This window comes from Stomoxys calcitrans, chromosome 3 (genome assembly GCF_963082655.1).
Source record: "Stomoxys calcitrans chromosome 3, idStoCalc2.1, whole genome shotgun sequence".
In the NCBI taxonomy this organism is placed as follows: domain Eukaryota; kingdom Metazoa; phylum Arthropoda; class Insecta; order Diptera; family Muscidae; genus Stomoxys; species Stomoxys calcitrans.
The window spans coordinates 113,251,895-113,274,356 of NC_081554.1; the positions used below are offsets into that span (position 1 = coordinate 113,251,895).

At 40.3% G+C, this 22,462-nt stretch overlaps 2 protein-coding genes and 1 long non-coding RNA gene across 8 annotated transcripts in view; 1 reads left to right on the forward strand and 2 right to left on the reverse strand.

Moving 5' to 3' along the window:
- Positions 1–15,028, reverse strand: part of LOC106093913 (uncharacterized) — a 39,407-nt gene extending 24,379 nt beyond the window's left edge. Inside the window, exons 1-2 of one of the 2 annotated variants that reach the window (XR_009397471.1) lie at positions 14,282–15,028; positions 8,097–9,768 (exon numbers count right to left, since the gene is read on the reverse strand). This is a non-coding gene — a long non-coding RNA (uncharacterized LOC106093913). The remainder of the gene's footprint in view (positions 1–8,096; positions 9,769–14,281) is intronic. The other variant, XR_009397470.1, reaches the window with a different exon arrangement.
- Positions 1–20,120, forward strand: part of LOC106093910 (uncharacterized) — a 41,662-nt gene extending 21,542 nt beyond the window's left edge. For all 4 annotated transcript variants that reach the window (XM_059364176.1, XM_059364173.1, XM_059364174.1 and 1 more), the window contains one exon: positions 19,713–20,120. In XM_059364176.1, the coding sequence (XP_059220159.1) occupies positions 19,713–19,997 (285 nt within the window). In that variant the 3' untranslated portion in view covers positions 19,998–20,120. The remainder of the gene's footprint in view (positions 1–19,712) is intronic.
- A 785-nt stretch (positions 20,121–20,905) lies between these two features.
- LOC106093911 (hydroxymethylglutaryl-CoA lyase, mitochondrial) lies at positions 20,906–22,156 on the reverse strand. Of its 2 annotated transcripts, none has more exons than XM_013261078.2 (2): positions 22,030–22,156; positions 20,906–21,969 (listed from the first exon to the last, which is right to left on the reverse strand). In XM_013261078.2, exons 1-2 carry the CDS (start codon positions 22,090–22,092, stop codon positions 21,070–21,072), a joined length of 963 nt encoding a protein of 320 aa, XP_013116532.2. In that variant the 5' UTR covers positions 22,093–22,156; the 3' UTR covers positions 20,906–21,069. The 2 variants fall into 2 exon arrangements, with proteins under 2 accessions (XP_013116532.2, XP_013116531.2); XM_013261077.2 differs by having other exon boundaries at positions 20,906–21,972.
- Positions 22,157–22,462: the final 306 nt, after the last annotated feature.

A 22,462-nucleotide genomic window follows, 5' to 3' on the forward strand; every position in this document is an offset into this window, starting at 1 on the left:
CTATTCGTTGCGATGGTGTAGTGGGTTGGTGTTACACAATTTGCGCATTATATCCCAATGACAAGAGTTTAAAAATAGTTTTTCATTTAGGTTATTAGAGTTGAAGTAACCCGCAATAATGACATCATCATAATACACTGACAAGTTTGTAATTGACTTAATAACAATCAGTTTTTTTGTGGTTAATTGCTAGCTCAATAAAAATTGATTCCTTTTTTCCGTTTCATTTGACTGAAAGACAACTTTTATGGGAAGTGTCTTTACATCATCATTTCTAAGCACAAAGTATTCTTAGACGCAAATCATGCTGTTATGCTAATTAAGGACACTTTTTTTATTATTAATCACTACCATCGTACAATTATAAAAATGTTAGATATACATAGTTTGAGTTTTCCCATAAAGTATTGGGTTGCCTAAAAAGTAATTGCGGATTTTTTAAAAGAAAGTAAATGCATTTTTAATAAAACTTAGAATGAACTTTAATCAAATATATAATTGCCATTTTGTTCGATAACCTTTTGCCATCTTCCTGGCAAATTTAGTATTCCACGCTCATAGAACTTCTGGCCTTTATCTGCAAAAAACTGAACCAAGTGCGATTTTATAGCCTCATCATTGCCGAAAGTTTTACCATTTAAGGAGTTCTGCAAAGATCGAAATAAATGGTTGTTGTTGTTGTAGTAGTTTATTGTGTACTATCTTTCGTCTGCTTGATTCTGTTGAGTGTCAAGACTCAGGAACTCCGCGACTAAGATGGGGTGCGTCCACAGGGATCTGGGTCTGAGTCGAGTGGGTCTGGCCGGTCAGTTAAACAGATGACGTGTATCGTGCGGTCCCTGGTTACAATCGGGACATACATCTTGCACGTCGGCATCAATCCTAGCTCTGTGGGAATTGAGGCGGCTGCATCTGCCGGAACGTAATTGAGCCAGAACCACTCTGGTTTGCCGGGAGAGGTCGATTTCTTCGGGTGCAATGGGTGGCGGTCGTTCTCCAAGGACTACATTCACCCGGTAGCCAATTAACGTGTCTGCTACCGTGTCTGCATGAATGTTGTTCAGACCCGTTTGATATGCCGCTTGATCTAGAGGTTCTCTCTTGTAGCGCTGGACCTCACGCTCTAGATCGTATAGATCTACCTTAAGGCTTCTGGACGGTGGGTATCTATCCACAAGATGATGATTTGGATGATTTCTGCGATAACAGCCCAAGAGGTATTGCTTAGAAAGCATGTAGTTATGTCTTCGCACTGGTAGGATCTTTGTCTCCTGATGGAGGTGGTCCACATGAGAACTGAGGAGACAGCCCGTCGCAGTTCGGAGGGCGGCATTCTGACAGATCTGAATATTATTCCACTGCGTGTCACAAAGTTGACGCGACCACACTGGCGCTGCATAACTTACCACAGACCGGCCAATTGCTTTGTACGTGGTCAACAAGGTTTCTTTGTCTGCACCCCAAGTGCTGCCAGCAAGTGACTTGAGGACCTTGTTTCTACTTTTGACTTTATCGCAGATTGCTGTGGCATGTGGGGAGAAAGTGTAAGAGCTGTCAAATGTGACGCCAAGTATTTTGGGACACTTGATGGTCGGAATCATTTCTCCATCGACCATCACAGTCAGCTCAGTATTCACCTCACGCGTATTTGTAGTGAACAGTGTGGCTGAAGATTTGGTGGCGGATATTTTCAGATTTCTTGCAGCGAAATATGAGGCAAGCTCGTTGAGGTAGACGTTCAACCTATCGCAGATGTCATCAATGGGTGGGGGGCCTGATGCCATGATCGTACAATCGTCCGCATATAATACGATCTCTATGCCGTCTGGAGGAGGTGGGATGGAGGATAGGTAGAGGTTAAACAGAGCCGGAGATATCACCCCACCTTGGGGAACTCCCTGTTTTACTCGACGGTGTTTTGACTTCTTATCCCTAAATTCCACAAATGACTGGCGGCCACACAGATAATTCGCGCCCAACGTTTCAGGCCTGGCTGGAGGGACGTGTTGGCGATGTCCTCAAATAATTTGGCATGGCTGACCGTGTCGAATGCCTTCGATAGGTCCAGTGCCACGAGGACCGTCCTATCACATGGCCTGGGTTGATTGAAGCCACGGCAAATGTGTGTGGTGATGGCATGCAAAGCTGTTGTTGTGCTGTGCAGTCTCCGAAATCCGTGTTGATGCTCGCCGAATGGAAATTCTCCTACGAGGCTCGGGAGGAGTAATGCCTCAAGCGTCTTAGCCACTGGTGAGAGAAGGGAGATCGGTCTGTACGACTCCCCCAAACTCGGGTCTTTACCCGGCTTCAGTAGCGGGATCACTCTGCCCATTTTCCAGACATCGGGAACTATAAGAGTGTTCAATGACAGGTTAAGGACAGTGGTAAGGTACTCAACTCCAGGTAAATCCAGATTTTTCAGCATCAATGTAGAGATTTCGTCGGGGCCCAACGCCTTGGAAGATTTGGCGCCACGGATGACATTCGTAACTTCGCCCACGGTAAATTGTGATGGCTGTTCATCGGCTCGGAGACCACGAATACGGCGAATGGCTCTCCTCCTTGCCCTGTCTCTCTCGGGATGCACAATAAATTGACGGTTGAACAACATGGCGCATCTCTTCGGATCAGTCATGGTTATCTCGCCAAAAGTGACTGAGGTCCTGTCGTCCCGTCTACCGGGGTTCGACTCCCCAGCCACAATTAAATAAAATATATTATAAATTAAAAGAAAGAAAAACACCCAAGTAGCGCAATGACGTAAAAAATATAACGAATTCAAATAAAAACAGTATATCCTAATCATTTTCAATAGCCGTAAAATGGCTACAAATTTTTAGTCGGAAAGTCGAAAAAAGTTGTTGGGCATATTAAGTTGCGGGTTTCTACTCGAACATGAAAAATTGTACGAACATGCGAGAAAGAGTAAGAGGCATACCACTTCTAGCAATCCCATGGCAGCCGGTTGTATGTACCGGATTGACCCGATGAATTCCTTCATCGGCAAGGGCTGCCGCCTCAGTGTACCACACACTGCTACTACAACAACAACAACCGATGTTCGAGAGAGACTTAACAGTGGCCCACAGTTTGCCTGCACCGGTGCCTAAGTTACATTGCTCCAAGTGTTCCAGCCACAAATTCCGCTTATGTTCGTTGACTACCCTGTTTATTTCCAGATTCAGCTCGCTGATTCTCGGGTTAGCGGGGTCCATAGCACGAATCCCATCACGCTCGTCTGCGAGTACCACTGCTTGCGCCGGGAAATTGGGTCGCACTTGCGGTATTCGACCGGCTGGTATAAAGCGAGCGGCTGCTGCGTTGATGATGTCTCGGAATTTCCTCTCGGCCACAAGCACATCAGAGGGGGGTGGCAGTTCATTGAAGCGGCGATTGGTATACTCTCTGAAGCCAGTCCAATTGGCCTTCTTGTAATTGATGAACGTCCGGCGCTCAGAGGTTATGAAGTCGGGTGGTCGGTCGATGGTGAGAATTATGGGGAGGTGGTCTGACCCCAAAGAGAGACGGCTTGCCAGTATACGTCACTCAGGAGATCAGGGGATGCTATTGAGATGTCTGGCGAGCTGCTGCACCTCCTCGTAATCCTAGTGGGGGCATCCTCATTCACCGCGCAAAACGTGGAGCTATCTATCTGCTCTGCCAAAGCTATGGTCGTTACCTAGGGGAGAATGCCATGACGAGTGATGTGCATTAAAATCCCCCAGAACCAGACGACCATGGCCAGATAGCAACCCACTTATGTCGGGGTTGTAGGCCTGGCCATTAATCGGGACACAGCTACCAACCGGCGGTATATACACGTTGTATATCTCTATCTCGGCAGTACCAGACCTGACTGCTACCCCCATACATTCCATGTATGGGTCACTAGCGTCAAGCGCAGGCGAGATAGGTCAATACTGCACGGAACGGTGTATAACGAAGGCCAATCCCCCACCTCCATTCCTTGAGCTGCAGGTGTTAGTCAGCTTTGTCTCCTGGATCGCTGCGACCGATATGCTCTTCCGACTCATAAAATCTACAATCTCATCAATCTTGCCACGCAGTCCGTTGCAGTTTAACTGCAAGAACGATACACTTCCCGGCACTGGCCTGGCAATAGTAGGGCTAGGGTGCTGTCGTTGCATAAATTGCCGTACGGGAGAGGTCGGGGGGGTCACATAGTCCGACGACGAGGACGCCGAAGGCGACGACTGCTGGCTATGTTCGCACAGCACCTAGCGACATAGCCAGTATGACTATACTCCCGTAGCGAAGTTAGGCCAGAGCAAGAACGGAAATGTACCCACTCCATGCACCGGTTACACCTCACCGACACTGACCGATGATGAAGGCGGTTCTGGCAAACGGAACAGAACCAGGGTCCGGGGTTCTTTTCAATCCCGGCACGGACCAGAAGCGTACGGAGAAGGCACTCCGGGATGTGCCTCTCCCATGACGAAAAAATGCTAGTCTGATGGTGCAAGGTCAGGGCTATATGGTGGATGCATCAAAAGTTCCCAGCCAAGCTCACTCAGTTTTTGGCGAGTGACCAAAGATGTGTGCGGTCTGGCGTTGTCCTGGTGGAATATGACAGCTTTACGATTGACCAATTCTGGTCGCTTCTCCTTGATGGCTGTATTCAATAAATATACCACACCCTTCCAATCCCACCAATATGGCAGCATAACCTTCTTTTGGTGGATATCAGCCTTTGAAGTGGTTTGAGCTGGTTCACCATGCTTGGACCATGATCGTTTTCGACTAACGTTGTGAACAATCCATTTTTCATCTCCAGTTATGATTGGTTTTAAAAACGGATCCAATTCATTGCGTTTAAGGTGCATATCACAAGCGTTGATTCGCTTTGTTAAATGAATTTCTTTCAATACATGTGGTACCCATATTAAAATTGACGCCAAACAAACAAATGTAAACAAAATTTCGCGCACTTTTTTTCTAAAGCAAGCTAAAAGTAACAGCTGATAACTGACAGAAGAAAGAATGCAATTTCAGAGTCACAAGCCGTTGAAAAAATTTGTCAACGCCGACTATATTACTACTATATTACCGACAATTACTTTTTGGGCAACCCAATATTACATTGTCAAATTTCATAGATTTGTACATGTATACTGATTCCAGCGAACAATGACAATTAGCACTGACAAAAATTGTTAATTTAAATTTTTTAAGAAATGTTAAAAGAGCGACCAGAGAACTTCGGGACGCTTCCAGCCCAAAGCTACCTCTCCGGGAAGACAAACTCTAATTCGCCATTGAAGGAAGATCCGCTCGGTACACAATTCGTCGCATCGCCAATGCCACGTCGTCGTCCCACGTCATCGGCCTTCCGCAGAACAAACGAAATCCGAAGAGTGCCATGTCCCTGACTACATCAGTCAGAAGGCAGACCTCAACTACACGCCCTCCACGCGCAATTGCAAAGGTCTCAGACTATCGCATGCAGTGCTGCTCTCGGAGCACTCCTCCTCGCCTCCGATATCAGCATTGCCGCAATACCCTGTACCATATTCACCATTTCGAGTAGACTCACCCACTCCACGACCCGGTGCCACACCAAACGCTCATAAGTGAAGATCAGTAAACCACAGCAAAGTACGCACTCAGACTCCGTTTAACTTTCTCCTCAACATTCATTCTCCCGTTCTATTTATGGTCAAGAATAACGCCCATGCAGATTCACTCCATGAAGGACCAGTCCCCTGAACTCGTCATACATCCTCCTTTTGGTGAGCAACACCCGCTCTGTCTTTTTGAACTTTATGCCAAGCCCATTTGCCCTCGCCCATCTAGACAGTTTTCTCACCGTACCCTGAAGGGGATCAGTGATGGTATTGGCCTACCACGCCTGAGTTTTTCGTTTGTGACTCATACGTGGAACTTATGACAGTAGTAGTCGGTGTATTAAAAAGCTCGACCATGGATCGCATGTGTCAAGTTGGTATTTTTTAAAAGCAATCAGAGGATAATTGATATGAATTGCTATGCGGTTGGAACTAAACTGGGTTAAGAACTTATTCGGACCATTAATGGTTTTGATATTGAAGGCAATACCAGAAGCCATTATTCAAATTTTCACCAAAATCGGTTAAAAATTGAGTCCTATGGAGGCTCAAGAAATAAAATCGGGAGATTGGTTTTTATGTGAACTAATGAACCGATTCAGACCATATTTGGCACCTACGCACAACATTTCAGCCATATAATCGGGAGATCGGGTTATATGGATGGTGGTCGGGTTGCAGTGGATGGTGGTCTTTTTCCAAGGACTACAATCACCCGGTAACTGTCCACCGTGTCGGCATGAATGTTGTCTAACCCTGCTTGATACGCCTCTTTGTATTGTTTTATGTTGTGCTGCCAAACATACAGCAGCTTGTTTCAAAATCCATCTCTTTATTTTATTTTTAAATTTTCTTCAAAACAAATTGGACGCCTTGTAGTTAAAAAAATGCTTTAAACGCCAAATAAAAAGTTTAATTACAACTAAACAAATTAGCAATACTGTTGCAAACATTGTGAGATTTCACAAAATTTATATGAAGTTTAGCAACATTTGTCGCACAATTGAAGTCAGTACTAGGCTTAAGGGCGAAGATCATTAAATTTTACAATTTTTGTTTATTTCTCTTTCGAGACGAGTTCAATGATAGGAGATTTTCTTTGCAAATGAAAAAGGAAAGCCAGAGATAACTTTGGTATTTTGTACTAGTATAGAAAACGTCTCGTCCACGCTCGTCAACCCTGTCGATTAGCTGTACTTTTCCCAATGCATGAGTTTTTGTGTAATGGCAAATTTTCTGTCTGCACAAATTATACTACTTCCATGTTATGCACAAAATTCTGTATATCTGTTGGAAGTTGTATTGATGGCTTCGAACGCTAGACAACGGCAACAGCTCTCATTGTTGCTCCGTGTGGACAGGTTCGAATCCCGGTCGGGCTCTGCCTAAGTTTTTCGCCTGTTTTAATTTTACAATTTTTGTTTGTTTGTTTTTCGAGTCGAGCTCAACAATAGGAGATTTTCTTTGCAAATGGAAAAGGAAAGCCAGAGATAGCAACACACACCAACCACAATGGGACGTTTTCGTCTTTGGTTATAAGACTTTTCAACCATATTAGGTGTGATGGCTTCGAGGGCCGTACGTTGGTATGTTGTACTTGTACCGAATTTATTGCGAAAGTGCCTCTATGATACAAACACCAAATTAACCAGGCTCGACAACCCTGTTCATTAGTTGTACTTTTCCCAATGCATGAGTTTCTGTGTAATGGCAAATTCGGTCTGCAGAAATTGCACTACTTCCATGGTATGCACAAAATGGATGGCTTCGAACGTTAGACAACGACAACAGCTCTCGCTGTTGCTCCGTGTGCCCAGGTTCGAATCCCGGTCATTATAAACAAACTAACAGTTCTTAAGTTCCAATATTTCAAGTTAAAAAAAGTAGGGAAACACCTTTAGATTTTATAAGAACTTTAAATTAATTAACTAAAGTATCTTCAATAAAGAAATTAAAAAATGTGATTCATCGTAAATATTTCTTCGTAACTTGAAGATCTACATTTACTCAAATCTTTGGGTTAAGTCTAGAAGCAAGGTAGTGAGTAAGTTGTGGCTACATTCTTCGTGCAAAAGACGAGTTGAATATCTAGGGCAAAAATTGTGAATAATTTTCAGGTTTTTATTTTGTATTATTTCCAATTTCTTTAGGTTAGATTTAGCGCACCGAGGAATCGAATTTTATCATATGTAGGTCATTGTTGGACTAATGTGGTTGTTGTAGATAAGTAACTTATTTTTCCCAGTTAGGCCGGGTTTCCTGTTAAACAACGGGTGAAGAGCTCTTCCACATTTTAACGCCTTGTCTCTGGTAATATTTATGCGATTTGCGAAATTTAGCTTCTTGTCTGAGTTTATATCAATGTATTTGATCAAATCTGATATCGGAATAACAGATCCACAGAAATCTTTTGTTTCGGTAGGGATTCGCTTCGGCGATTTGCTAAATGGGAACATTATTGCTTGAGTTTTGCTTTCGTTTTTTTATCTTCCATTTATCAAAGTATACTTGTGAAGAAATCTATCCATTTTTCATTTGTTTTATAATGGCATTAGAGAGATTGCCCGTACACATTATTTATTGTGTTCTATTTTTCGTCTGCTTGATTCTATTGATTCTATTGTCAAGACCCAGGAACTCTGCGACTAAGATGGGGTGCGTCCACAGGGATCTGGGTCTTAGTCGATAAGTTCTGGCTGGGCAGTTAAACAGGTGACGTGTGTCGTGCGGTCCCTGGTTACAATCGGGACATACATCTTGCACGTCGGCATCAATCCTTGCTTTGAGGAGTTGAGGCGGCTGCTTCTGCCGGAACGTAATTGAGCCAGAACTAGTCTGGTTTGCCGGGGGAGGTCAATTTCGTCAGGTGTCATGGCCGGCGGTCGTTCTCCAAGGACCACATTCACCTGGTAGCCATTTACCGCATCAGCTACCGTGTCTGCATGAATGTTGTTTAGACCTGCTTGATATGCCAAGCGATCTAGAGGTTCTCTCTTGTAGCGCTGAACCTCACGCTCTAGATCATGTAGATGATGATTTGGATGGTCTCTGCGATAACAGCCCAAAAGGTATTGCTTAGACAGCATGTAGTTATGTCTTCGCACTGGTAGGATCTTTGTCTCCTGATGGAGGTGGTCCACATGAGAACTGTCCCAGTTCGGAGGGCGGCATTCTGACAGATCTGAATATTATCCCACTGTGTGTCACAAAGTTGACGAGACCACACTGGCGCTTCATAACTTACCACAGACGGGCCAATTGCTTTGTACCGGCCAATTGCTTTGTACGTGGTCAACAAGGTTTCTTTGTCTACACCCCAAGTGCTGCCAGCAAGTGACGTGGCTGGAGGGACGTGTTGGCGATGTCCTCGAATAATTTCGCATGGCTGACCGTGTCGAATGCCTTCGATAGGTCCAGTGCAACGAGGACCGTCCTATTACATGGCCTGGGCTGATTGAAGCCACAAATGAAGGCAAATGTATGCGGTGATGGCATGCATGTTGTACTGTGCAGTCTTCGAAATCCATGTTGATGCTCGGTGAATGGGAATTCTCCTACGAGGCTCGGGGAGAGTAATACCTCAAGCGTCTTTGCCACTAGTGAGAGAAGGGAGATCGGTCTGTACGACTCCCCCAAACTCGGGTCTTTTCCAGGCTTCAGTAGCGGGATCACTCTTGCCTTTTTCCAGACTTTGGGAACTATAAGAGTGTTCAAAGACAGGTTGAGGACAGTAGTAAGGTACTCAACTCCAGGTGAATCCAGATTCTTCAACATCAATGTAGAGATTCCGTCGGGTCCCAACGCCTTAGATGATTCGGCGCCACGGATGTCATTCTCGTAACTTCGCCCGCGGTAAATTGTGATAGCTGCTCATCGGCTCGGAGACCACGAATACGGCGAATGGCTACCCTCCTTGACCTGTCTCTCTCGGGATTGACGGTTGAACAACCTGGCGCATCTCTTCGGATCAGTCACGCTTATTTCGCCAAAAGTGACTGAGGTCCTGTCATCCCATCTGCCGGGGTTCGAGAGCGACTTAACAGTAGACCACAGTTTTCCAACACCGGTGCCTAAGTTATATTGCTTCAAGTGTTCCAGCCACAAATTCCTCTTATGTTCGTTGACTACCCTGTTTATTTCCAGATTCAGCTCGCTGATTCTGGAGTTAGCGGGGTCCATACTGTTGAAGTATATGTTTAACAAATTAATATCTACTTGTATCGTTCTTTGTTATTATGTTACTAGGCTATGATTTTATGTATTTGTATGTTCGAGAAATTATTTTTTCAAACTTTACTTCAATAAAACTTTTCAATCTAATAGGTTATGAGCCCAGCAAGCTCGAAGAAAATAAAATAATTATTGTGAAAATTTTTGAAGTCTGTGAAAAGAAAAAAAAAAAAAAAAAAAAGAATATTGGAGAAATTAATTTTGTGAAAAAGAGGTATCAAGAAAAGAAAATTACAATGGAATTTTGCAAAAACATAAAGCCGTTATGTGTCGAGTCGGACTGGCCAATTTGGAAGCGGAAGGTGAAGGATCTTCTAGATTTCTACGAGGGAGCTCTGGATGTGTAACAGAAGCTCAAGAAAAAGAACACAAAAAACGTTGTGATTTTTACAGAAAAGCTAACAACTATGCCAAGAGTCTGATCACAAACACAATTTCGGATGACATTTTCATGAAGGTAATGGATAAAGAGTCTGCATGTGATGTCTGGCAAGCGCTGCATCAGCAATTTGAAGCGACATCTAAAGATCAATTATTCAAGATGTGCACGGAGCTATTTTCTTTCAAATGGATGGCAGAAAGCGATTTTTCTACACATATATCCAAGCTCAAGAGCTTATGGAACGAAATCAATGCTGGTTTGGTAATAAAAGGAGAAAAAAAATTACCAGAATTGCTCCTGATATGCAAGATTTTACACATATTGCCAAAATCATTTGAAATGTTTAAATCCAGTTGGATGATGCTCACACGAGATGAAGATAAGTCGTTAGATGAACTTCTTATGCAACTTTGTTTATTTGAAAGAAATTTTAAGAAATCTGAAGACACGATTTCGGAGAAACAAGAAGCATTGGTTCTAAATGAGAAGCGGAAAAATAAGAATTTTGCAAATGGCAAGAAAGATGACATTTGTCACTATTGCAAGAAAAAGGGACATTGGATTAAAGACTGCAGAAAGTGGATGGCTGATGGAAAGCCAAGTAAGTCAAAACAATTGGATACATCGCACTCCAATGTTGCTCTTCATTCGGTGTCAAATGAAGTTAATTTGAGCACATCTGTCAGCGATTGGTGGGTCGATAATGGTGCAACAAGGCACGTAACAAATGCGAAGGAATTTTTTATTGACTACGAAGCATTCAAAGAACCACATTCAATACAAGCTGCTGGTAAAGAGACTTTAAGTGCAATGGGAAAAGGAACAATTCAAGTTTTATCAAAAGTAAACAATGCTGAGAAGACAGTGGAGTTGTATGATGTTTGGTATGTTCCTGGTATATAAAGAAACCTTTTTCCTGTATTGGCTTCACATGACAGAAACCCCTCAAGTAAGTTTTATTCGACAATAAAAAAGTGCAAGCTAGATCTCAATGGAGAAACAGTTTTATGTGGACACCGTGAGCCAAATGGAACTTTATACAGAATAGATTTTCGACCCGTGTCTGCAAATCAGTGTGTTTCATTCTCTGTAGAAAATTCAAAACTGCAATTATACCATGAAAGATGGGGACATCAAGATAAACGGCATGTAAAGGAGAAATTAGAAAAGGAGATGGGAATTCGAGTAAAGAACAACAGTGAAATCTGTGAGCCTTGCGTTTTTGGTAAGTTGTCAAGATTACCATTTGGAAGACGTGAGACTGCAAAAGCTCCAGGAGAATTAATATCGACAGATGTTTGCGGACCATTTCCCTCTTCATTTAGAGAATATAAATATCTTGTCGTTTATAAGGATGATTACACAAAATTTCGTTATGGATATGTTGTGAAGAACAAATCAGATGTGAAGGATACATTAATAAAAATGCTTGCACATGCCAGATCTCAAGGACACACAGTTAAAACATTGCTTAGTGATAATGGTGGTGAATTCAACAATGCAGAAGTGAAGAAAATTCTGGCAAAACATGGAGTAAGTCAACGGTTTACCGCTCCATATACACCTCAACAGAACGGTGGTGCTGAGAGAGAAAATAGAACCATTGTAGAGATGGCAAGAACATTCATGAACTCAAACAAGAATGTTGAATTTCCTTTGTCGTTATGGGCCGAATTTGTGAAATCAGCCATATATATTTTAAATCGAACGGGAAAATCGTCAGAAAAGGATAAAAGTCCATTTGAGCTATGGTGCGACAAGAAACCTAGAATTAAGCACCTAAGAATTATTGGATCAAAATGCTATGTTCATGTTCCCAGTCAGCGTAGGAAGAAAATGGACAAGAAGGCAACAGTAGGTTATCTTGTTGGTTATGACGGCGATGAGAGATACCGTGTCTATATTAAAGAACAAAATATAGTAGAAATATCAAGAAATGTGATATTTTCCGAAGAAATAAATGGTTGTGCTAATGAAGAAGTTAAAGAAGATGAAGTTGTGGAAGAGCAAAACAACAAGAATTCCAATAATATCCAAGAAAAAAATGGGAAAGAAATATCAATACGCATCGGTCCATATAATCACGAAGGTGAAGAACAAGATGATTACCAACAAGAATTAGTTAAAGAGAAAGCGGTGCAAGATGCCGAACCGCTAGAAAGCCACAACGAAAATCAAGATTCCACAAATGATATAGAGGATTTCGAAGAGCAAGATGCCGAACTCCAAGATGGCGGCAACGAAAATCAAGATTCGACAAGTGATTTAGAAGACTTTGAAGGTTTTGAAGAAATCCAACGTAAAAAGCGTCGAAGAGAAACGCTTAAGAAATTGTACTGTAATTATATCAAATTGTGTCAGCGATAAGATGGTGATGATGGCACATGATTTTGTTTGTCAAACCGAACCTCCATCAAGATATTTAGAAGCTGTTGAAAGTGAAGAGAGAATCAATTGGATACAAGCCATGAAATCAGAGATGAATTCATTGATTGAGAACAAAACTTGGGTACTCACGAATCTTCCTAATGGAGCAAAGGCACTTCCCTCGAAATGGGTATATCGTGTGAAGACAAAATCAGATGGCACCATTGAAAAGTACAAGGCAAGACTGGTTGTAAAAGGATTTAAACAAAAGGAAGGTGAAGATTATGATGAAACTTTCAGTCCAGTAGCAAGAATGTCTAGTATACGCTCTGTCCTAAGTATTGCTGCAACTGAAAGACTACATTTGTCACAATTTGATGTGTCTACAGCCTTTTTATACGGTGAATTGAACGAGACCGTGTATATGGAACAGCCAGAAGGTTTTAACGATGGATCAAATAGAGTTTGTCTGGTTAAACGAAGTCTCTATGGTTTGAAGCAAGCGATGTTGGAACAAAAGAATGGGAGATTTCTTAAAGAAACATGGATTTAAGGCCAACTCTGCAGATAGCTGTTTGTTTATAAGAGAGAAAGATGGTAAAAAGTTAATCCTTGCTCTCTATGTCGATGATGGTTTAGTAGCTGCATCAGACTAAGAAGAACTTGAGCATTTTCTCAACAGTTTAAAATCAGAGTTCAAGATCGTTTCTAATGAAGCTTCATACTTTCTTGGTATAAAAATTGAAAACAGCAATGATCAAATTAGAATCTCTCAAAAGTCTTATGCCAAGAAAATTTTGGAAAGATTTAATTTCTCAGAGTGTCGTCCAGTTTCAACACCAATGGAAAATACAGTCAAATGCATTTCAAAACCAGGGAAAGCACGAATCGAGTTTCCTTATAGACAAGCTGTAGGTGCTCTGATGTATTTGATGCTAGGAACAAGAACAGATTTGGCATATAGTGTCGGTTATCTATCAAGACACCTTGACAACTACACTTGTGAAGATATTCAAAAGCTCAAGCGAGTATTCAGATATATAGCTGGTTCCATAGATGTTGGAATAGCTTATAATAAAGAAGGACCCAAGCTATTAGAATGTTACAGCGATGCTGACTATGGTGGATGTGTCACTACAGGACGTTCTACAACAGGTGTTGTTGCAACTTATGCAGGTGGAGCTTTATCTTGGATGAGTCAACGACAACCAACAGTGTCAACTTCAACAACTGAAGCAGAAATTATAGCTGCAAGTGAAGCCGCAAAAGAAGTAATATGGCTTACACGACTTTTCAAGGACATAATAAATTATAAGGACATTCCAATTATAAATATAGACAATACAGCTGCGATTCGTCTATCAAAGAATCCAGAATTTCATAAACGAACAAAGCACATTGATCTAAAACACTTCTTCGTACGTGAAAAGGTAACAGAAGGTTTATTGTCAACGACTCAAGTTTCAACTGAAAATCAACTCGCAGATATGATGACCAAGCCTTTACCAAAGTCACGTTTACAGTACTTGTGTACTCGTTTAAATATAATTTAATTAAACAAGGGAAAGTGTTGAAGTATATGTTTAACAAATTAATATCTACTTGTATCGTTCTTTGTTATTATGTTACTAGGCAATGATTTTATGTATTTGTATGTTCGAGAAATTATTTTTTCAAACTTTACTTCAATAAAACTTTTCAATCTAATACATACCACGAATCCCATCACGCTCGTCCAGGAAATTGGACCGCATTTGGGGTATTCGACCGGCTGGTCTAAAGCGAGCGGCTGCTGCGTTAATGATGTCTCGGAATTTCCTCTCTGCCACCAGCACATCAGAGGGGGTGGCAGTTCACTGAAGCGGCGATTGGTATACTCTCTGAAGTCAGCCCAATCGGCCCACATGCCACAGCAATTTGCGATAGAGTCTTACAAAAAAGGTCCTAAAGTCACTTGCCGGCAGCACGTACAAAGCAATTGGCCGGTCTGTGGTAAGTTATGCAGCGCCAGTGCGGTCTCGTCAGGTCTGTGACACGGAGTGGAATAATATTCAGATCTGTCAGAATGCCGCCCTCCAATCTGCGACGGGCTGCCTCAGTGCGAAGAGAGCACTACATGTTGTTGTTATCGTAGACACCATCCAATTCATCATCTTGTGGATAGATATCCACCGCCCAGAAGCCTTAAGGTAGATCTAGTAGATCTAGAGCCAGCTAGACCTACTCGACTCAGACCAGATCCCTTTGGACGCACCCCATCTTAGTCGCAGAGTTCCTGGATCTTGACACTCAACAGAATCAAGCAGGCGAAAGATAGAACACAACAAACTGCTACAACAACAACTATTGGTGGTATTGTAGCTATAGCCTCAGCTTCGTTGTAGTTGCTGTTGTTATCAAACATCTGCAGTTTTCTTTTGCTTAAATCTTGGGGCTTTCCCCAATACTTTTTACGCTTAGACATCACATACATTGGGAAAAAGTACAGCGAATAGACAGGGTTGTTGAGCGTGGTTAATGTGGTTACTGTATCATAGATGTGTTTTCGCAATTAATACATTTCAAATACAACATACCAATGCACGGCCCTTGAAGCCATCATGGTTGAAAAGTCTTCTAAACCAATGACGAAACGCGTCACATAGTGGTTGGTGTATGATGCTATCTTTGGCTTTCCTTTTCCATTTGCAATCTCCGACATTGAGCTCGTCTCGAAAGAGAAACAAACGAAAAATGAATTTTTATAATTATTGTTAACTTGTAATCAGCTGATTGCTGATAGAAAAATAACGAAGAGACAAAAAACGCATTCGATTGTATAGGCTGTCAATCGAAGACTGAAGTAAGGACACTTATGGTTTTCATGTTTTAAATAAAAAAGGTAGGAATAATTTATGTAATTTAAATTGGGGTTTCGGGATGCTTTTACGGTTCCTAAGGGTTAGTTAACTTTAATAATTAGTTGGATAACCTTTTGATGCAAGTACTGCCATTCACATAGGCTTATCTTTTTTAGCAAACGTAATATACATATATTTAGCCAAATTCCTTGTACATTTTCAGAAAAAAATTTTAGCGGTGGTTATCTCCTCCTAATGCTGGCGACATTTGTGAGGTACTTTCCCATTTGGTAGGACAGCCATGTTAAAACTTCATCATCCAAAAATAAAAGAATTAATAGTTTCGAAGGTGTCGCTAATTATGTGGCCACCACAGTAGAAGGTCAACGGGACATAAAGTGCTGCCGGAAAGTGTCATAAATAAATTCTTATGACTGCTTCCGAATTTTTTACAACGTGCAGAGAAATGGGCTAATTGAAAGTCGTCGACGGACGTAAGTTTTCCCGTCTGATAAAAGAAGAAAATGAATACTAGGACAAGGGAATATTGTCCTAAGCATGACTAGAAAGGCGAGAAACATGTTGGCGTCTCATTGATGATCTGTGGTGGTTTTTCTGCATCTGGTTCGTATCCAATTTTCTGGACTAGGAACAAAATTTGTGTTGTGGAGTGAATTACGACGATTTCTTGGGGAATAAAATGCTTCCTTTTACCGAGAAAAAATGCCATTTAAGTAAGTGACAGTTCTTGTAAGTTAACGAATAAAATCACTCCTCAAGATGGCGTAATTCTAATTCCAAGAGCTTTCTGTACGGAGTTTGGAAAGCCTGTCGCAATCATCGGACCTGATTCCTTAGTGAAAACCTCCAGGGGTTCAAAAACATAAAGACTTGAAATTTCGTCAATGGGTTTATAAGTTTTTTTTTAGTCACGTACAGCGGTCAAAAAAAGTATTCATCATTAGCAAAATTGATAATAAATTCACTTATTTTGGGTAATTGAAGAAAATTTAAAGTAAACAAATAATGCAGTTTTATGCAATAGTTTATTTTTCGTAATATGTTTTAAAATAAATTCAAAAAATAAATTTAATTAGCGCAAAAAATGCAATTTTATATAATAACACCAAAAACAGAACAAAAAAAGTATTCATCATTGATGTGCTATCATCAAAGTCAAATTGAAATATTATTTGGGAATCCCCCTTTTCTGTTTTATTTAGTAAAGGAGGCTTTGCCCTTGACAGCAAATATTTAATTTCATTGAAAATATAGTTTTTGTCAAAATGGGTCGTAAGCAAAACGAGGTTTCTGATGAGGTAAAAGTTTTGATAATAAAACACCACAGGAATGGTTTAACTCAAAAAACTATCAGTGAAATATTAAATAGACCACGATCTACTATACAATCCATCATCAGAAAGTGGACAGAAACGAAAACTGTTGACAATAAACCAAGATCTGGTCGACCAAAAGCACTTTCTGTTGGAGATGTGCGTTGGCTAGTGCGGCAAGTTCAGAAAACTCCGAAGACAAATGCGACCATTCTTCGTAAAAACACTATGGAATATTTAGGGAAGGAAGTTACTACACAAACAATTCGAAATACACTCAAAAGGCATAGTTACAGAGGAAGAACTGCACGTAAGAAGCCCTTTATAAATAAAATAAACCGAGTGAAAAGGCTAAACTTCGCAAAAATGTATGTAAAACAGCCCGAATCATTTTGGAAAACAGTCATTTTTGCAGACGAGAGCAAGTTTAATCTTTTTGGGTGCGATGGAAAGGTCATAGTGTACAGAAAACCAAATACAGAGCTTGAAGAACGAAACACAGTTGCTACTGTAAAACATGGTGGAGGTGGTTTAATGGTTTGGGGGTGTATGGCGGCTTCAGGAGCGGGAAATCTTGAAATTATTAATGGAGTAATGGATCATAAGTATTACATTGACATTTTAAAGAGGAATTTAAAAGATAGTGCTGTAAAACTTGGGCTTGGTAATAACTTTCAATATTATCAAGATAATGACCCCAAACATTCTGCTTTAAATACCAAGATGTGGATGCTGTATAACTGCCCCAAAGTCATTAAAACTCCTCCTCAAAGTCCCGACTTGAACCCAATTGAACATCTTTGGGAACATCTCGAACGCAAATTGAGAACGCGCAATTTTTCGAGCAAGAGTCAAATACAACAGGTGATAATGGAGGAATGGACTAATATAGACCAAAATATAACCGCTAAATTAGTCCAATCGATGTCAAACCGTTTAAAAGAAGTTATAAGACGCGGTGGTCGAATAACAAAGTATTAATTTTTTTAAATTATGTTATTTATTTTTTTGTTTTTTTGCAATGATGAATACTTTTTTTGTTTAATTTTTTGTGTTCAGCTGTAAAATGGCCCTTTTTGTTCCAATAAATACTATTTTTTTCTTTAAAAACAATGAAATTGTGTACATATATATCACACAAGCACTACTGCATCATTAGTTTAATATGTTTTTATTCCAATTGTCTTTTGTAGACTTATTAAAAAAAAAACATTGAATGATGAATACTTTTTTTGACCGCTGTATGTTTTTCTTCAGTGGTGAACTTCGCCAACCATTTTAAGGTGCTAATGATTTAACTTACGAAACGAATAATGCAATAAAGCATGTGAATGAGTGTAACAATTTGCTTTTCTCTCCTCTTATATATTTTAAGTTACAAATTAAGGATGAGTCATAAGTATTTACAACGTTTTGAGAAGTGTCCCATTATTTTTCCAGGTGTATTCACGGAAAAATCAACTTAACGGGAATTAAATAAGATTTTATATAAAATTAATGTTCACCGTTCAAAACTCAACAGGTCTACGTATAATCAGTTTCAGCCTTTGACAGAAGTAACCACATTTTCTTACTCTTTTTGTTCAATATTATTCTAAGTAACTTTGGTCCCTATTAGATTTTCCACCACTGTATATTCCAATTACGAATTTTGTTGTTGTTGTTGTAGCAATATTTGCTTGTGGAAATGACGATCCTTGTCGAGCTGCTATAGGTGAGGAAGCTCGTTCCTGTCCATAAGACCAATCGCCGTGGGAATGTTATATCCATTGGTTTTTTAAAGACATCAATAACTCGCCTTATCATATCAAGCAGCAAAGCTATTCAGTATTTAAGCAAGAGCCGGTGCTACTTGGCCTCTCACAGAGGCTGCACTCGATACCGCTGATTGTCCGCGAAAGCAATTACATAATCCGTAAGGAGCATTTCACTATCCGCAACCTGTTGACGCGCCCGGTAGCTCCCAGTTAAGCTTCTCATGATAACGAAGGACACCACACAGATCGGTGCTCATGGTTATCCCGTGCCGGGAAATTTTGAATCCTTGAGAGCATATAAGGTTCTTGTCTCATCGTATATAGGTCCAAATCCCTCCTGATATGACTAATATTGTGGTTACACTTATTATGTGCGCAAAATGTTCATCTTTTATTTCCAATAAATAATTGCAAATTTACCCATGAACATAGGGATAAAGCCCAATATTTTTAGAATCCTAAACGTTCAAATAATAAAACTTGAATAAATCGTCCTAAATATTCAGCAGAATATTTCAGGGTGATTTGAGTTATGGAAGCACTCATGAGTGCTGTATTAAGTTGGGTACTTTTTACCGCAATATCGTTATAGTATTTTTTTTTGTGATTAGGGATACAAGCCTCCTTTTTTCCATTGGGAACAGTTTAAGTTTGTTCAGAATAACAAATTTTGAATTTTTGAGAGAATTTGTCGTATATGAGAAATAGAAAAACTCGCAAGTTTTTTAGAATAGGCGACCAGGTCAGACGGTCAGGTATCTGTTATTCAGAATAGTGGAATAGGGAAATTACCTTTCCAAAGATAATTTTTATGTAAAATAGGTCTCATTATTTTTTTTTAATTAGTACAAGAAAAAATTTCGCCACAGAAAAAAGGGTCTGTGGTGGTTATCCCCTCCTTTCGCTGGCGGTCTTTGTGAGATACTATGCCATGTAAAAACTCCCCAAAGAGGTATTGCACTTCTGCACGTCGTTCCCAATTGGCTACAAAAGGCCTTCTGAGTCGGAACTCATTGACATTAATCTTGAATCGGACAGCACTCATTAATATGTCAGAAATTTGCCCGTTCTGAATGGTATTTTCATAGGAAAATTTGCATTTGTAATTATAACACACTAGGCATAAATAGCATGTAGCCTGATAATCATATCCAATATTAAGTGATCATATTCAATTTTAAGTGAGACGTTTATTAATTTTTTTCCTTATTTAGATCGTCGATGAACGCACTCCTTTCACCATACCTGGTGGCAAGAAAATACAAAAGTATCTTGAAAATGCAATGATGCCTGCTGTCCTTCGACATGATGGTAAAATTAAAATTCCTAGTGGCAAAAGTACTATTTGCCCAACTATGGCAGAACCGTCGTCTAAAGAGCCAAATTTAACTTCACAACCTCGAAATACTTCTCAGCGAAAAAATGCAAGCTTAGCAGATCTGTCCGTGATGTCTGGCGATGTTTCGATGTATACCATTATGGATGCCCAAAAATTTTAATGTTTATATTTGAAGCTAATTTATTAATATTTTATTCGCTTTGTAAAGTACTAACACATTATATATTAAACTTTAATTAATTTTCAATGAAATAAAAAGGAGTTGGTACACCTTTCTCTTAAATGTTAACAAATGCATTATTTTCTGGTAATTTCGGTGAAAAGTTATTGGCCTTTCCAAACCCAATTGACCTTGAATTCGGATGGCCTTCCAAATTTTAGACAAATGTAGCGGCCAACTGATATCAATTTTTCAATATCAACACCATTCCATGCAGCATGTAAACAACTTCTTCTGTGGCAGCATTTCCTGATGCACCACGAGCGAAGGACGATGGATTTCATAGTAACCCATGTCGTACAAGGCTTCAATCTCCATTGGTTTAATCTGGAAATAAACAGGGTAGTAAACGAACATAGGCAGAATTTGTGGTTGGAACACTTGGAGCAATGTAACTTAGGCCACCGGTTTAGGCAAGCTGTGGACTACTGTTAAGTCACTCTCGAACCCCGGTTGACGGGAAACCAGAGTAGCTACCCCGGCAAACCAGAGTAGCTTTGGCTCAATTACGTTCCGGCAGATGCAGCCGCCTTAACTCCTACAGAGTAAGGATTGATGCCAACGTGCAAGATGTATGTCCCGATTGTGACCACGGACCACACGATACACGTCACCTGTTTAACTACCCAGCCAGGCCCATTCGACTCAGACGCAGATCCCTGTGGACGCACCCCATATTGGTCGAAGAGTTCCTGGATCTTAAATTAAAATTCCTAGTGGCTGTGCCGTCTTCTAAAGAGCCAAATTTGACATCACAACCTCGAAATACTTCAAGTTTAGCAGATCTGTACGTGATGTCTGGCGGTGTTTCAATGTATACCTCATTATGGATGCCCAAAATTTTAATGTTTATATTTGAAGCTAATTTATTAATATTTTATTCGCTTTGTAAAGTTCTAACACATTATATGTTAAACGTCAATTAATTTACAATAAAATAAAAAGGAGTTGGTACACTTTTCTCTTAATGTTAATAAATGCATTATTTTCTGGTCATTTAGATGAGTAGAAGTTATTGGCCTTTCCAAGCCCTATTGACCTTGGATTCGGATGGCCTTCCAAGTTTTAGACAAATGTAGCGGCCAACTGATATCAATTTTTCAATATCAACACCTGTCTTGATACCCATTCCATGCAGCATGTAAACAACATCTTCTGTGGCAGCATTTCCTGATGCACCTCGAGCATACGGACATCCCCCAAGCCCAGAAACAGAAGAATCAATTACCGAGATGTCATAATCTAAGGCCGTCAGGATATTTGCTAAAGCTTGACCATATGTGTCATGGAAATGACCAGCCAATTTTTTGGGAGGCACGACTCTTACAACTTCTTCCAACATTTTGGCGATGGTACCCGGGGTTCCAACACCTATTGTATCACCTAACGAAATTTCATAGCAACCCATGTCGTACAAGGCTTCAACAACTTTAACAACCTCCATTGGTTTAATAGGTCCCTGATAGGGGCAACCAACAACAGTCGATACGTAACCACGGACTTTAATATTATTAGCTTTGGCAGCATCTAATACGGGCCTGAAACGCTCAATACTTTCTGCTGCAGAACAATTCACATTTTTTTGTGAAAACGCATCTGACGCGGCACCAAAAACTGCAACTTCTTTAGCACCTGCTTTCAATGCACTCTCGAATCCCTTAATGTTCGGTGTAAGAACTGGATATGAAACACCATCAAATTTCCGAATGCCCTGTAGAACTTGTGTATTATCACCCATTTGAGGTACCCATTTAGGACTTACAAAACTAGTGGCTTCGATAGTTTTTAGCCCCGTTTCAGACAGTTGATTAATGAGTTCTATTTTTACTTCTGTCGCCAAAAGCTTTGGTTCATTTTGCAAACCGTCCCGTGGACCAACTTCGACAATTCGTACCTCTGCCGGTACACACGCCTTCTAAAAAATAACTAAAATTGAAAATATTTCTAAAGTTTTTTTATATTTTTCACAAACCGTAGAAAAAGTGCATCTACGTGATTTTTTTAAAAAGTTTGTTAAGATACCCCTCGTATTCATAACTTTGAATTGCTATATTACTTGTTGCACAACCTCATCTGATTAATTAACTGAATGCATATAAGTCAAACCGAAGATGGAACTTTTATGAACAATATAAAACGTAAAGGTACATGTACATCGCATGGTACAATCAAAATAGGATCAGGGTACAGTTAAGAGGTGGCGTCATAAGCACAGCAACAAAAATCTACACCCAACGAAACTAACATGATTGGCAAATGCCGTAAGTCCAAATGTCAAAGCGGTTTTAGAAATAAACGTTGTTTTACAATTTTTTTTATCATATGTGTTCTAATGTTATATCTTAAACATTATCACACTGTTTTGTTGATTACTAGGTACTAGGTTGATTTTTTAAGAGCTATAG

Bases quoted from the DNA above. Each gene is read 5' to 3' on its own strand.
- LOC106093911 (XM_013261077.2), bottom strand. From the start codon at position 22,092: ATGAATACGAGGGGTATCTTAACAAACTTTTTAAAAAAATCACGTAGA. The intron at 21,973-22,029 runs GTTTGTGAAAAA...GTTATTTTTTAG, and splicing joins GTAGATGCACTTTTTCTACG to AAGGCGTGTGTACCGGCAGA.